The following is a 14389-nucleotide window of genomic DNA, read 5'->3' as shown; positions in this document are numbered from 1 at the left end:
GCCACCAAAGTGGAGCGTGCAAACTTAACCACTACGCCACCGGGCCAGCGTCAAGCACTCAGCTTTTTTTTTGTTTGTTTTTTGTGAGGAAGATCAGCCCTGAGCTAACATCCATGCCAATCCTCCTCTTTCTGCTGAGGAAGACCGGCCCTGAGCTAACATCTATTGCCAATCCTCCCCCTTTTTTTCCCTTTTTCTCCCCAAAGCCCCAGTAGATAGATAGTTGTACATAGTTGCACATCCCTCCATTTGCTGTATGTGGGACGCCGCCTCAGCATGGCCGGACAATCGGTGTGTCGGTGCACGTCCGGATCCGAACCCGGGCCGCCAGTAGCGGAGCGCACGCACTTAACCACTAAGCCAGCCCCAAGCACTCAGCTTTGTAAGTGGGCATGTCACTCATAGAGAAGTGTGCCATTGTCCCTGCTCCCAACATCAGAGCTATTGGCTCAGAGATTTTGCCCTAGAAGGGAGAGGCAGGCTGTAAGACAGAGAGCTTCGAATCTCTTCAAAGGAACTGACTTCATTTGCAAGATAAGTTCAAGCTTAAGGGTGCTCTCAAAAACAGTGGAGGTTGCGGTGCAAGTCAATTAGCAGGAGAAAGATAGCTTCATTGGAGATATAGGCTAAACTGCACTGGCTAGTTTGCTAGAAATGAGAAAAGAGACAGCTGGGAGGAACTCTCGTGGGGGCAGAACAAATCTTAAACACTGACCTTGAAACTCCCTTCAAAGATGCCTGAATTTGATTGGGTCAGTTTGTGGAGCAATTTATTCCTCAGGGCATTGTTGAAAAAAAATATAGCAATCAGCCAACAATTAGTGTAGCTTAACAGCTGGGTGTGGTCAGGGAAAAGAGACAGATCTGTGAAAATCACTGTCTTGCTAGGGTGACTGTGGGCATACTGAAGTCTGCACCCCCTAAGGAGCAATATCAGAGGCTTCACACTGTGTGTTGGAGTGAACAGTGGGGAGTAGATAGAGTCACTAAAATAATCCAGCCACTCACTAAACAAGTAAATAACAATCACAAGCCCTGCAAAATTCACAAATATGTGGAAATTAAACAATACACTCCTAAATAACCAATTGAAAAAGAATAAAGTTGAAGTAGCTACACTTCCCAATTTTGAAACTTAGTACAAAGCAAAGATAATCAACATGGTGTGGTACTGGCATAAGGATAAACATGGATCAGTGGAATAGAATTCAGAGTCCAGAAAGAAACCCATGTGTCTATGGTTAATTGATTTTTGACAAGGGTGCCAGGACCATTCAATGGGGAAACAATAGTGTTTTCAACAGATGGTGCTGAGACAGCTGGATAGCCACATGCGAAAGAATGAAGTTGGAACCTTACCTTACATCATACACAAAAATTAACTCAAAATGGATCGAAGACCTAAATGTAAGAGCTAAACTATATAGAAGAAAACATAAAAAAGCTTCATGACATTGGATTTGGCAATGATTTCTTGGCCATGACACCAAAAGCTTAGACAACGAAAGAAGATAAATTGGACTTAATAAAAATAAAAAACTTTTGTGCATCCAAGGACACTATTAACAGAATGAAAAGGCAACCACAGAATGGGAGAAAATATTTGCAAATTATATGTCTGATAAGGGATTAATATCCAGAATATATAAAGAACTCCTCAACAATAACAAGAATTTTTAAATGGGCAAAGGATGTGAATAGACATTTCTCCAAAGAAGATATACAGGTGGCCAGTAAGCATACGAAAAGATGCTCAATCATTAGGGAAATGCAAATCAAAACCACACAAGATACCACTTCTTACCCATTAGGTTGGCTATTACAAAAAAAAATAAAGCAGAAAACAACAAGTCTGGTAGGGGATGTGGAAAAATTGGAACCTTTGTGCATTGCAGGTAGGCATGTAAAATAGTGCAGCTTGCCGTGAAAACAGTGTGGTGGTTCCTCAAAAAATTAAACATAGAATTACCATATGATCCAGCACTTCCACTTCTGGGTATATACTCAAAACAATTGAAAGCAGGGACTCAAATAGATATTTGTACACCCCTGTTCATAGCGGCATTATTCACAATACCAAAAGGTGAAAACACACGAATGCCCATCAATGGATAAAAGGATAAACAAAATGTAATATAAACATACAATGGAATATTATTCAGTCTTAAAAAGAATGGAGACTCTGACACATGCTACCACATGGATGAATCTTGAAGACATTATGCTAAGTGAAATAAGGCAGACACAAAAGGACAAATATTGTATGATTTCCCTTGTTTGGTACCCAGAGCAGTCAAATTCATAGACAGAAAAGAGAGTGGTGGTTGCCAGAGGCTGGAGGGATGAGGAATGGGGAGTTATTGTTCAATGAGTACAGAGTTTCAGTTTAGGAACGTGAAAAAGTTCTGGAGATGGATGGTGGTGATGTTTGCACAACAATGTGAATGTACTTAATGCCACTGAAGTGGATACCTAAATATGGTTACAATGGTAAATCTTATGTATATTTTACCACAATAAAAAAAGGAACAAAGACCTAAATATAAGTGCTAAGATTATAAAACCATTAGAAGAAAACATAGGGGTAAATCTTCATGACCTCGGATTTGACAGTAGATTCTTAGATATGACACCAATAGCACAAGCAACAAAAGAAAAAATAGATAACTGGACTTCAAAATTTTAAATTTTTATAATTCAAAGGACGCTATCAATAAAATGAATAAACAGCCCACAGAATGGGAGAAAATATTTGCAAATCATATATTTGATAAGGGCCTTGTATGTAAAATACATAAAGAACTCTTACAATTTAATAATTAAAAAGCCAAATAACCCAATTAAGAAATGGGAAAGGATCTGAAAGGATATTTCTCCAAAGATGATATACAAATGGCCACTAAACACATGAAAAGATGCTTGACATCATTAGTCATCAGGGAAAGGCAAATTAAAACTGACTCAAGTTGGGCTGGCCCCGTGGCTTAGCGGTTAAGTGCACGCGCTCCGCGGCTGGCGGCCTGGGTTCGGATCCCGGGTGCGCACCGACGCACCGCTTCTCCGGCCATGCTGAGGCCACGTCCCACATACAGCAACTAGAAGGATGTGTAGCTGTGACATACAACTATCTACTGGGGCTTTGGGGGGCAAAAAAATAAATAAATAAAATCTTTAAAAAAAAAAAAAAAACTGACTCAAGTCACTTCACACCCCACTAGGATGGCTATAATCAAAAGGTCAGATACTAACAAGTGTTGGCAAGGATGTTGAGAAATTGGAACCCTCATATACTGCTAGTGGGGATGTAAAATGGTGCAGCCACTTTGGAAACCAGTTTAGCAGTTCCTTAAACAGTTAAACAAAGAGTTACTATATGACCCAGCCATTCCATTCATTGGAATACAATGAATCCCTTGCATTCCATTTTTACGCAAGAAAAATGAAAACATATGTCCACAGAAAAACCTATACACAAATGTTCACAACAGCATTATACATAATAGCCAAAGAGTGGAAATGACCCAAATGTCCATCAACTGATGAATGGATAAACAAATGTGGTGTGGTATATCCATACAATGAAATAGTATTTGCCAATAAAAAGGAATGAACTAGTTATACACAGTACTACACAGAAGAAAACATGCTAAGTGAAAGAAGCCAGATATAAAAGACACATGTGATAAGATTCCATTTACGTGAAATGTCCAGAATCTATCCAAATCTAGAGAGAGAGACAGTAGATTTGTGGTTGGGAGTGATGATAGCTAAAGGGTATGGGGTTACTTCTGAGGTGACGAAAATATTATAAAATTGACTGTTGGTGTTGCACATATCTGTGACTATCCTAGAAACCACTGCATTGTACACTTTAAATGAGTAATTTGTATGGTGTGTGAATTATATCTAACAAAGCTGTTATTTAAAAGAAAAATCAAGTGGAAGATTATACAAGAAATGAAAAGGAGTGAAAGGGAAGTGGGGTAGCCAGACAGTGAGAGCAGACCTGTGCAAAGGAGCTCGGCTGTGAAAGGAAGAGGGAGACGCTGCAAGACCCAGAGGTGGGGGAGGGGTTGAAGGGAGGGGTCTTAGTGTCCGAGAGCCAGGGTCAAGGGCACGGGAGGAGGGAGGGCTTAACCACCGGCAGCAGAAGAACCTCATTCTAGAGCATAACTTCTCAAACTTTACAGTAGGAGGGTAGGGGCCTAACTTAGGTGGCCACCTTGCTCCGAGCTGCAAAACTACCTCCTGTCGTAAAGATGGGAGAAGTTTGTTTTTCCTTGGGAGAAAGCCAATAAGCTAACACAGATGGTGACCCCAATTACCAGAGAAAGTTAGGATGAACTACATGTGACAAATGGTGCTGTCAAGTCCTCTTACTTGAGGACTAGTTGTGGTTTATCTTGAGAATGTGTGTAACGGGTTCTATCTGCTTGGCTGTATATGGAGTGAGATTTCTTTCTGTCTTTGCAATCTCGCAGCAGCTTGCCTGGGATGCGCATCACATTCTGGTTTAATGCTTATTCAACAATAAAAGTGTTTTCTTTCTCTACCACCTTTGAGGAGAGGATTTCTGGATTGGGAGAAAATTTTGTTTTTTAACAATTCTCAAGCTCGAGCCTGCTCCAGGATGGGGCATGCCCCACCCCCAGCTCAAGCTGCTTCATGGCGCCGTTTTCCACGCTCAGCTTTCTCTTCCTTTACCTGCACAAGTTTGAGGACCACACTACTCTGGCCCCAGCTTCCTCCATCCGCTGGCTTGGGCCAGCACCCAGCACGTCAGCCCTTAGGCAACCTGCCCCTTTAAGAGCACCCCCCAGCTCCTCCCTCAGGCCCAGTGGCCGGATTTCCCCATCCGGGCCCAGCCCTTTAAAGCCGTGGCTCCATCTTTCTGGCCGGCTGTGTTCTGAGACCTGAGCGCTGAGGGGGCTCTGGGTGCTGGGAGTAGGCACAAGTGGACTGTGACAGGTGCATGTGGGACATGGAACCACTGCCCGGGGCTCAGGAGCTGGAACAGTGTGGACCCTGGGACTGAGCAGAGCCGCTCGTGAGTGTGCAAGCTGTGTCATTCGTTAAGCAGCGCTGTGTGCCAGGCACCGTGCCAAGCCCTTTCTGTACCTTCTGAGGGGGTATTACTATTCCCATTTTACAGACAGAGGAGCAGAGCTCAGAGCAGCTATCTGAATTACCCAGGGTCACACAGCTCACAAGTGGCAGAGCCAGGATCCGAACTCAGGTCAGTGTGACTCTACAGCCCTGATGTCCTCTCCCCTGCATCACCTGCCTGACAGGGGTCCTGGCTTCTTCCTAAACTGCCTTTTCCCTTGGTTTTCCTGCCGTGGTAGAGTGTGGGGGGGAGATATGGGTTATCCCCCCACCCCTCCCATCCCAGTCGTCGGCTCCCTTCCTCCTCCCAGGAGCTGCTTGGAGATGCTGCTCGTCCTGCTGTTCCTGCTGCTGTTCCTGCTGCTGCTGGTGTTGCTGCTGCTGCCACCACTGGCCGTGCTCCGGCAGCAGCAGCCCCAGGATGCCAGGCTGTCCTGGCTTGCCAGCCTCCAGTACCGTGTGGCATGGAGGGCCCTGTGCTGGGCAGCTGCCTGGCAGCAGCAGAGACTGGAGCAGAGCACACTGCACGTGGGCCAGAGCCAGCAGCAGGCCCTGAGGTGGTGTCTGCAGGGAGCCCAGGGTCCCCGCTGTCCCCTCAGGGGGAGCACAGGTGTGTTTCTCAGGGTCTGGGGAGGCGCCCCAAGGAAAAAGAAACCCCACAGGACAGTCAGATTCCAGCACCTGAAGACCTCCCTTCCCCCCTTCTACTGCCAACACAGAGGGGCCAGACCCAGAGACCTACCCAGACGCAGGATTGTTCAAGATGAATTTTCCCGTCCTGAGCCCTGATAGCCCCCTTCCCCCAGGCCTATTCTGTATTGCTTCCTCAGGGGTCTCACCAGTCTTGCCTGAAACTCTTGGGAAACTCTATGGCTTCACGAGGAGTTAATGATGTCTTTGGGGCTACAGATATGAGCACCTTCCGGAATGATCTCCCTCTGACCAAGGCCAGCCAGGTCCAGGAGGAAGAAAGTGGGGAGCAACTCCTGCCCCCTACCTCAAACCAGTACCACGGGGAGGCCTCTCTGCAGGTAAACTGAGAAGGCTGGAGGCCAGCCCCACCAGAGACCCCTACTTGCAGCCAAACCCTTCCATCAAGGTGGGCAAAGAACCCCCAAACTGGGGGCTCAGGGTCTGGCTCAGGCCCAGGGCCAACACCGTCTCTTGTCTCCCTCCAGGCTACCGTGCTGGGTCTGGCAGCCCTAAACAAGGCCTACCCACAAGTGCTGGCTCCAGGAGGCACGGCCCTTGTGACCCCTACCTCCCCCTGGCCCCGCCCCCTCCCCTGGCCTTGGCATGCCCTGGACCAGGTTAGCCGCCCTGGAGCCAAGGACCCTGGGGCCCTGCTGCTGGCGGCACTGAGGTCCCCAGGGCTGCGGGCACTGGAAGCAGGGACGGCAGTCGAACTCCTGGATGTCTTCGTGGGCCTGGAGGCCGATGGCGAAGAACTGGCTGAGGCAATAGCTGCCGGGAACCCAGGAGCGCCTCTCCCCAGACGGGCGGCTGAGCTGCGGGAGGCCCTGGAGCAGGGACCCCGAGGCCTGGCCCTTCGGCTCTGGCCAAAGCTGCAGGTGGTGGTGACTCTGGACGCAGGAGGCCAGGCCGAGGCTGTGGCTGCCCTGGGGGCCTTGTGGTGCCAAGGGCTAGCCTTCTTCTCACCTGCTTATGCTGCCTCTGGAGGTCAGCAGGACTCAAGGGTGGTGAGCTGGGTGCAGGCAGCAGAGGTCACAGCTAGCTGCCATGTAGTGAGCCCACATAATCATCTCATTCAATCCTCCCCAACACCCTGTATATCCTCCCCAGCACCAGCAGCTCCATTTTATAGATAAAGAAACTGAGGCTCATAGGGGTTAAGAGTTTTGCAAAAATTCACACAGCACCAGGTCTGCCACCTCCAGAACCACTGCCTCTTCCCAATTAGAGCCTTAGAGGCCGTGGCTGAGCCTGGGGGAGCCAGGAAGGATGGGGTGGAAGGGCCGCAGTAGGATCAGATGCTCAGAGGTTTGGGGCCTGGGGTCCAGGGGGAGGGGCTATTGTCTAGCAGAAAGCAATGGCACCACTGGATGAAGAGGCCACTTGCTCCGCACAGGGGTAGTGGGCCTGAACCTGTGGCCGGAGCAGCCCCGAGGACTCTACCTTCTGCTCCCTGGAGCTCCCTTTATCGAGCTGCTCCCAGTCAAGGAAGGAGCCCAGGAAGAGGTTGCCTCCACCGTCCTGCTGGCTGAGGCCCAGAAGGGCAAGGAGTATGAGCTGGTGCTGACTGACCACACCAGCCTTACCAGGTGATCACTGCCCCCCACCCCTGGCCATCTCAGACCCTCCCGGACCCTGTTGAGGGCCAGGAGCGTGAGCTACTGGGACCTCACCCTGACTCCCACCCTGTCAGGTGCCGCCTGGGTGATGTGGTACGGGTGGTTGGTGCCTACAATCAGTGTCCAGTCGTCAGGTTCATCTGCAGGTAGGTGACCCCCCGGTCACTGAGGGGCTGTCCTTGTATCCTGGGCTCCTCTGCCTTCCCCTTCCTCTTCTCCAGACTGGGCCAGGCCCTGAGTGTGCGAGGAGAAGACATTGGTGAGGACATGTTCTCTGAGGCCCTGGGCCGGGCGGTGGAGCAATGGCCAGGGGCCAAGCTGCTGGACCATGGCTGTGTGGAGAGCAGCATTCTGGGTAAGCTTCTCTATCGGCTCGTGCCTCCTGTTCTTGGGTAGGCTGCCCCCCAGTCCATACCCATCCTGCTGGGAGACCTCTAGGAAGGAGGTAAGACTCAGCCTCCTTTGCTGCTCCTAACAAAAGTCCTTCCCCGTGTCTAACTCCCATCCCTCCTGCTGCAGTCTCAACCCATTTCCTTTCCTGACCTGTTTCATATGTAGGATTAGGGTCTGGGTTCCATTTCCATTTACCCCACTCCTACCAAGAGACTCCTTGTTTCCCATGAACCTCAGAGTGGGGAAGAACGGGTAGGGCTGCGGGCATTGGCTTTGAAATCCACCCTGTTCACAACAGTGTGCGTGCACGGGGCTTTGTCTGCAGATTCCTCCAAGGGCTCCGCTCCTCACTATGAGGTGTTTGTGGCGCTAAGGGGACTGAGGAATCTGTCGGAGGAAAATCGAGACAAGGTAAATGGGACAGGGACAGGATGTGACTGCACATCCCCTGCACTCTGCATGCCCCCAGGTGCCTTGGGCACAGGGAGTGATGGGAGGACACAGCAGGGAGGAGAACCTCCCTGGGGCTCCAGGAAGGGCGGGATGAGTCCCACAGACACACACGTGTGCACACGAAACTCCTACCCACGCCTACCCTGGGCAGTCGTGCACACCTCACCCACACGCCACACAGCCACCACCAGCCTCACTCAGGCCCTCTGTTTCCAGCTTGACCACTGCCTCCAGGAAGCCTCGCCCCACTACAAGTCCCTGCGGTTCCGGGGCAGCGTGGGCCCTGCCAGAGTCCACCTGGTGGGGCAGGGGGCCTTCGGAGCCCTCCGGGCAGCCCTTGCTGCCTGCCCCTCCTCCCCCTTCCCTCCTGAGATGCCCCGGGTCCTCAGGCATGGACACTTGGCCCAGTTCCTGCAGAGGAGGGTAGTGTCCTGAGCCGAGGCCTGCCCACTGCCCCATCCACCCTCAGAGGCTGCCTCACTCTTTCCTCTGGGGCCTCTCTGGATGGGGAGCCCATGGCCAGGGTCTTTGACTCTGTGTCACCTGAGAGTTGCCCATCAGAGCTGCTGGGCCTCAGGGAGGTCTGACCTAGTCAGCCAGGCCTGAGGAGTTGACTTCAGGGGAATAGCAGACACCAGCACTGCCCTGCCCGGAGCCCCCTCAGCACCCCCCAGGATCCTGGAGTTCTAGTACCCGCTGACGGCTCCTGTGTCTCTCTGCCCAGTGCACTGGGCAGGCTAGAAGTGTTGGGAGTTAATGCTCCCAGGAGCGGCCCTCAGTCAGCAAGGAACCTCAGCTTCACTGACCCTCAGTGGGACAATTCTGAAGGGCATTCTGCACCGTCTCTCGGAGGATGCCCACCAGTTGCCCACAGCAGTAACCCTCTCATTAACACAGTTCTTACTGGCTTTCCTCCCCTCCCTCCTGTCCCCACTCCCCTATGTGCTTTCTAGGATCACCTCCCAAATAAACTTCTTGTGCCCAGATTCTCGGGGTCTGCTTTTGGGGAAACCGTAGTGGTCCCATTTGCTCTGCTCCTGTCACAGACTGCCCGCCCCCACCCCCTTCAGCTCTGGACACCAGGGCTTTTCCCCCACGCTCCATTCCAGGCCCTCGGAAACCCCTACCATGGCCTAGGTCAACCCAGAGACACAGAGCCCCCTCCTCCTACCTGTCCCCATCCCAAGCTTAACCTAAATGTGGAGAGGCTGCTCCCAACCTCCCTTGCCCTGGCCTAGCATGGGTCCCTTTCCTGGCCCAACACCCATGAATCATTTCCAATGGGCAGGGCTGTACTGTAGATCATAAAGCATCACAGCAGGAAGCAACCCCAGAGACCATCTGGGTTAACTGTCCATCTCACCAGCGGGGAAACTGAGGCTTTGAGAGGTTATGAGGCTTGCCCAAGGTCCTGCAGCTCCTCCTAAGTAACGTGGCACCTGTTCCCGATCAGTTGCTAAGTCTCCAATTCTGCCTCGGAATTACTTCTGGATTCCATGCCCCACAGCCAAGCTCCTGCCCCCACCCACCCAACCCCCACATCAGCCCACGACTCCTTCCTGCTAAAATCCTCCCACAGCTCCCCAGTGCCCATGGGATCAAGACTGATCAGCTTAGCCTATAAGATCCTCTGACCCACCCTGGCCCTCACTTACCTGTCCAGCCACCTCTCTTGCCTGAGGGAAGCTGTGACTATGAAAGACCACACCCTGCTAACCTGCATGAGCTCAGCACAGGTCTTTGCACAAGTTGTCCCTTCTGCGGAATGCCTTCTTCCACCTTACCTGATGGAAATCCACTTTTCATGCAAGGCCTTTTCAGAGTCCTTTCTCCCACTGAGCTATCGTTATGCCGGCTCATCTCCCCACCTGGACTTGAGAGCTCCTTGAAAATTGGGCCACGTCCTATGCACACTGTTGCTCCAACGCCCAGTGCGGGGCCTGGTGCAGAGCAGGTGCTGAATAGACAGTGCCCTGAATAAGAGATGGCACATGTCCTTCACCCCACGGTGGCTCACTCCCTGCTGATGGTGGGATGGGACTCCATTCCTTCCCTCCAGGCAGCCCGACCAGGAAGGAAGCTGGGAGGCTGGAGGATAACACCAAGTTTGACTGCTTTCCTCCCGCTGCCCAGGTTCAGTTTTCATGATTTTCCATCTTGGAGGTCGGTGGAAGGAGCAGAGGAAAGGAGAGAGCTGGGGGGAAGGGAGAGACAGCTAAGAAGCCTTTTCCATTAAGGAAGAAGGCTCTGGAGCCTGACAGACCCCAGCGGCAGTGACAAGGAGTAGCGGGGGAGAGGCCTGCTGCCTGGCTGTCCTCCCCCTCCAGACACACACCCTTTGGAGAGTGGGTGTCACGACTGCCTCCTCTCCTGCCCCTAATTAGCAGCTGCCCCCACACATTGTCCCAGGCCAGCGCCCCAGCCAAGGCCTCTTTTGTACTCCCAGATTCCTGGGTGCAAGGTGGCCTCATTAGTGCCCGGAGACCACCCCATCTCCAGGGAGCAGGCAGACAGACAAGGGGGGGACCAGGGGCACAGTGATCCAACTCCAGCTTCTGAGCGCCTTGGCGGCCATTCCTTGGGCCCAGCCTGGAGACGGCCCCCCTGTGGGAAGCTAATCTTAGACTTGCCTTTGTCTGGCCCCAGAGTAGACGCAAGTGTCCGTCTCTCCCCCGCCACCTCAGAGCACTATAAACCCCAGGCCCCTGGTAGCGGGTCACAGTTGACGGCCTCAAAGTTCCTGGGTATTGGGACCACTGCAGACAATACGTTTCTTGGCTCCCCACTCTGAGCTCCAGACACCATGAAGCCTCCTTCTACAAAGGTAAAGACCCAGGGATGGAGGGGTGACTCATCGTACCAGGGGGGCTGGAAGAAAGGCTGAAGGTGTCTCTGCTCTTGGTCTTTTCCTGTGTGGGCTCTGAGGAAGGGGACTGGGTGGACCTTTGGCTGAGAATCTGCCTTGGCTACCACTGCATTATGTCCAGTTCTCCTAAGAGCTCGCATTTTTTGAGAATTTACTAGTATCAGGTGCTGTGTTTGCACCTGTCATCTCATTTCATCCTTCCAGCAGCCTTGCACAGTAAGGATTATTTAATGCCCAGTTTACAGGCGAGGGAGTTGCGCCCCCTGAGAGGGTAGGCAACCGGTCTGAGGCCACAGAGTTGTTTCCCCTGCAAGGGAGCAGGCAGACAAGACAGCAACTCAGATCCTGCCAGTCCTTGATTCGCAGGTGTTCCCCCGCTGTGGGAAGGGGACTAAATAGGGCCTCTGTTTTCCCTGAGTGTACAAACTTCTGGTGCAGACAGACTCAGACACGCCTGTTTTCGGGTGTAGTGGTAAGCGCTCTAATGGGGTACAACGGTCTAAGGGTACCCACAGGAGAGAGGGGTTCATTCTGCCCAGGAGGTCTCAAAGGGCTTCCTGGAGGAGATGCTGTGCTGGGTCTTGAAGGATGAGCAGGTAAAGGAGACAGATACGAGCCCCTCTCCAACAGAGCCCTTCAGACAGCATTGCGCAGAGGGAGGAAAACTAGGGGACAGCGAGGAAGGAGCGCAGGCCAGGAGCGCGGAGCCAGCTGGGCGTAGGGGCTGGATGCGGATGTGGCGAGAAGACCCCCAGAGCCCTGTCTCCCGCCTCCCTAGGTCCCCTGGGCCACCGTAACGCTCCTGCTACTGCTGTTGCTGCCTCCCGCGCTGCTGTCATCCGGGGCGGCCGCGCAGCCCCTGCCCGACTGCTGCCGTCAGAAGACGTGCTCCTGCCGCCTCTACGAGCTGTTGCACGGCGCGGGCAATCACGCGGCCGGCATCCTCACGCTGGGCAAGCGGCGGCCGGGGCCCTCGGGCCTCCACGGCCGGCTGCAGCGCCTCCTGCAGGCCAGCGGCAACCACGCGGCCGGCATCTTAACCATGGGTCGCCGCGCAGGCGCAGAGCCAGCGCCGCGACCCTGCTCCGGGCACCGTTGTCCCGCTGCGGCCGCCTCGTCTGTCGCGCCTGGGGGACGGTCCGGGGTCTGAGCCCTTGCTTAGGCCCTGTCCTGCCCTCTCCTCTCTACCTGTCCGGTGTCAGCCCCCAGAAAAAGGGCAATAAAGACGAGTCTTCGTTAGTGTGGCTGGTCTCGGTTCCTGTGTGGTCGCGTCCCGCCCTCCAGGGGGCGTAAGAGTCTTGCGAACTATAAAGAAAGAGTCAGAGGGCTCGGAAGGGCATCTCAGCTTGGGCGTGATTGAACCCGAAACACTCTTGGATGGGGAGCACCCAGACGAGGAACCGTGCAAGGCCTTGGGGTGAGGAAAGAACCGCATATGTGCATGCTGGGAGGAAGGATGCGGCACAGACGCGTCTTCCGATACTCTACTAGTCGGTCTGTATCAGGGCCTTTACAGAGAGACACGGGAGGGGAGGGAGAGCAAGGGAAGAGCACAGAGGAGCGGAGTTCGGCTGGGAAAAGGTGGGAGCCGAGCCTGAGGATAAGGCAGGGAATATGAGGTTCAACATGAATCGTCCAGAGTGGCTGCAGCGTGGGAGCGGTGAGGCGCTGGAGGCGTGGCGGTTAGGTTCCTGCAGCCCAGATTGTGCAAGCCCTCACAAATCATCAGGCTTTGCACTTTATTCTATAGGTAACTGGGAGTCATGAGAAGCTCTTTTTTTTTTTTTTTTTTAACTTTTATTTATTTATTTATTTTGTGAGGAAGATCAGCCCTGAGCTAACATGGGTGCTAATCCTCCTCTTTTTGCTGAGGAAGACTGGCTCTGAGCTAACATCTATTGCCAATCCACCTCCTTTTTTTTCCCCCAAGGCCCCAGTAGATAGTTGTATGTCATAGTTGCACATCCTTCTAGTTGCCGTATGTGGTTCGCGGCCTCAGCATGGCCAGAGAAGCGGTGCGTAGGTCCACGCCCGGGATGCGAACCTGGGCTGCCCATAGCGGAGCGCGTGCACTTAACCGCTAAGCCACTGGGCTGGCCCCATGAGAAGCTCTTAAGCAGGGATGGACCAAGATTTTCCTGCAACTTTAGCTGAACACACCTGTCATGGGTTGAATTGTGCGACCCCTACCCCCAATTCATATGTTGAAATCCTAACCCCCAGTGCTTCAGAATGTGACCTTATTTGGAAATAGGGTCGTTGCAGATATAATTAGCTAAGATGAGGTTGTACTGGAGTAGGGTGGACATCTAATCCAGCATGACTAGTGTCCTTATAAAAACTGGGAATTTGGGCACAAAAACACACACAGGGAGAACCCATGTGAACATGAAGGCAGATGTGGGGAGATGCATCTACAAGCCAAGAAACGTCAAAGATTACCAGCAAACCACCAGAAGCTAGGAGAGGCATGGGACAGATTCTCCCTCACAGCCTTCAGGAGGAACCAACCCTGCCATCATCTTGATCTTAGACTTCCAGCCTCCAGAACTGAGACAATAAATTTCTGTTGTTAAAGCCACCCAGTTTGTGGTACTTTGTTACAGCAGCCTCAGAAAACTAATACAACACCCAAAAATAGAGATACAGAAAGATGTGGCACTTGAACACAATCTAACATCCCAGGTGAAGCCCAGATCAGACTCTGGGAGTGAGGGTGAGGAGTACCGGCCTGCCCTCTCCCCAGCCCACCTTACTGGCTTTAGCTGTTTTGTTCCGGGAAGCAGCCACCCTAAGCCACCACACTCAGCTGCCCCAGTAATTTTCTGCTTCCGTAGTGAAAAAGTCCTGTGTCTGGCCTCACCTGGGTTCTTCTTGCTGCTGCACTGGTTCCATCTTGGAGAAGATGAAGATCAAAACCCACCGGCACATCTTTAGAGACTGGCAAACTGACCCTGCGCACCTTTAAACTATCTTTTTTGGTCCCAAACTTGCCTCCGGCCTCTCTTCCACTTGAATGACAGCAGAGAGAAGAAGCGTTCAATCCGGACGATAGGAAGGGGAAGAATACGGAAACAATTGCTCTCCGCCACACTTGTGTGCCAAGGGCATGCATTATGCTATTGTTTTCACAACCACATGAGGTAAAAATGATTTTACAGATGAGGAAAGTGAGGCTCAGAGAGGCTAAGACACAGAATTAGTAAGTGGCAGAGCTGGAATTCCACCCGGTGGACACCGAAGCTCTTTTCATCCGCCC

General features: G+C 52.3%; 2 protein-coding genes across 2 annotated transcripts; both read left to right on the top strand.

Annotated features, from left to right (window-relative positions):
* Positions 1–4860: 4860 nt before the first annotated feature.
* On the top strand, positions 4861–9248 carry GHDC (GH3 domain containing). The gene is made up of 10 exons (XM_014790659.2): positions 4861–5047; positions 5153–5236; positions 5418–5716; positions 6016–6137; positions 6285–6786; positions 7196–7388; positions 7493–7564; positions 7640–7773; positions 8137–8222; positions 8481–9248. Exons 3-10 carry the CDS (start codon positions 5431–5433, stop codon positions 8697–8699), a joined length of 1614 nt encoding a protein of 537 aa, XP_014646145.1. The 5' UTR covers positions 4861–5047; positions 5153–5236; positions 5418–5430; the 3' UTR covers positions 8700–9248.
* Positions 9249–9381: 133 nt separating this feature from the next.
* On the top strand, positions 9382–12356 carry HCRT (hypocretin neuropeptide precursor). Its single transcript, XM_004434463.3, has 2 exons — positions 9382–11088; positions 11909–12356. The coding sequence occupies exons 1-2, from the start codon at positions 11068–11070 to the stop codon at positions 12278–12280; spliced, it is 393 nt and encodes a 130-aa protein (XP_004434520.1). The 5' UTR covers positions 9382–11067; the 3' UTR covers positions 12281–12356.
* Positions 12357–14389: the final 2033 nt, after the last annotated feature.

This window comes from Ceratotherium simum, chromosome 16, assembly GCF_057802395.1.
Source record: "Ceratotherium simum simum isolate JZ-2026a chromosome 16, ASM5780239v1, whole genome shotgun sequence".
Classification (NCBI taxonomy): Eukaryota; Metazoa; Chordata; class Mammalia; order Perissodactyla; family Rhinocerotidae; genus Ceratotherium; species Ceratotherium simum.
The sequence above is the reverse complement of the archived record's forward strand: the minus strand, read 5'-3'. Positions and strand labels throughout refer to the sequence as shown.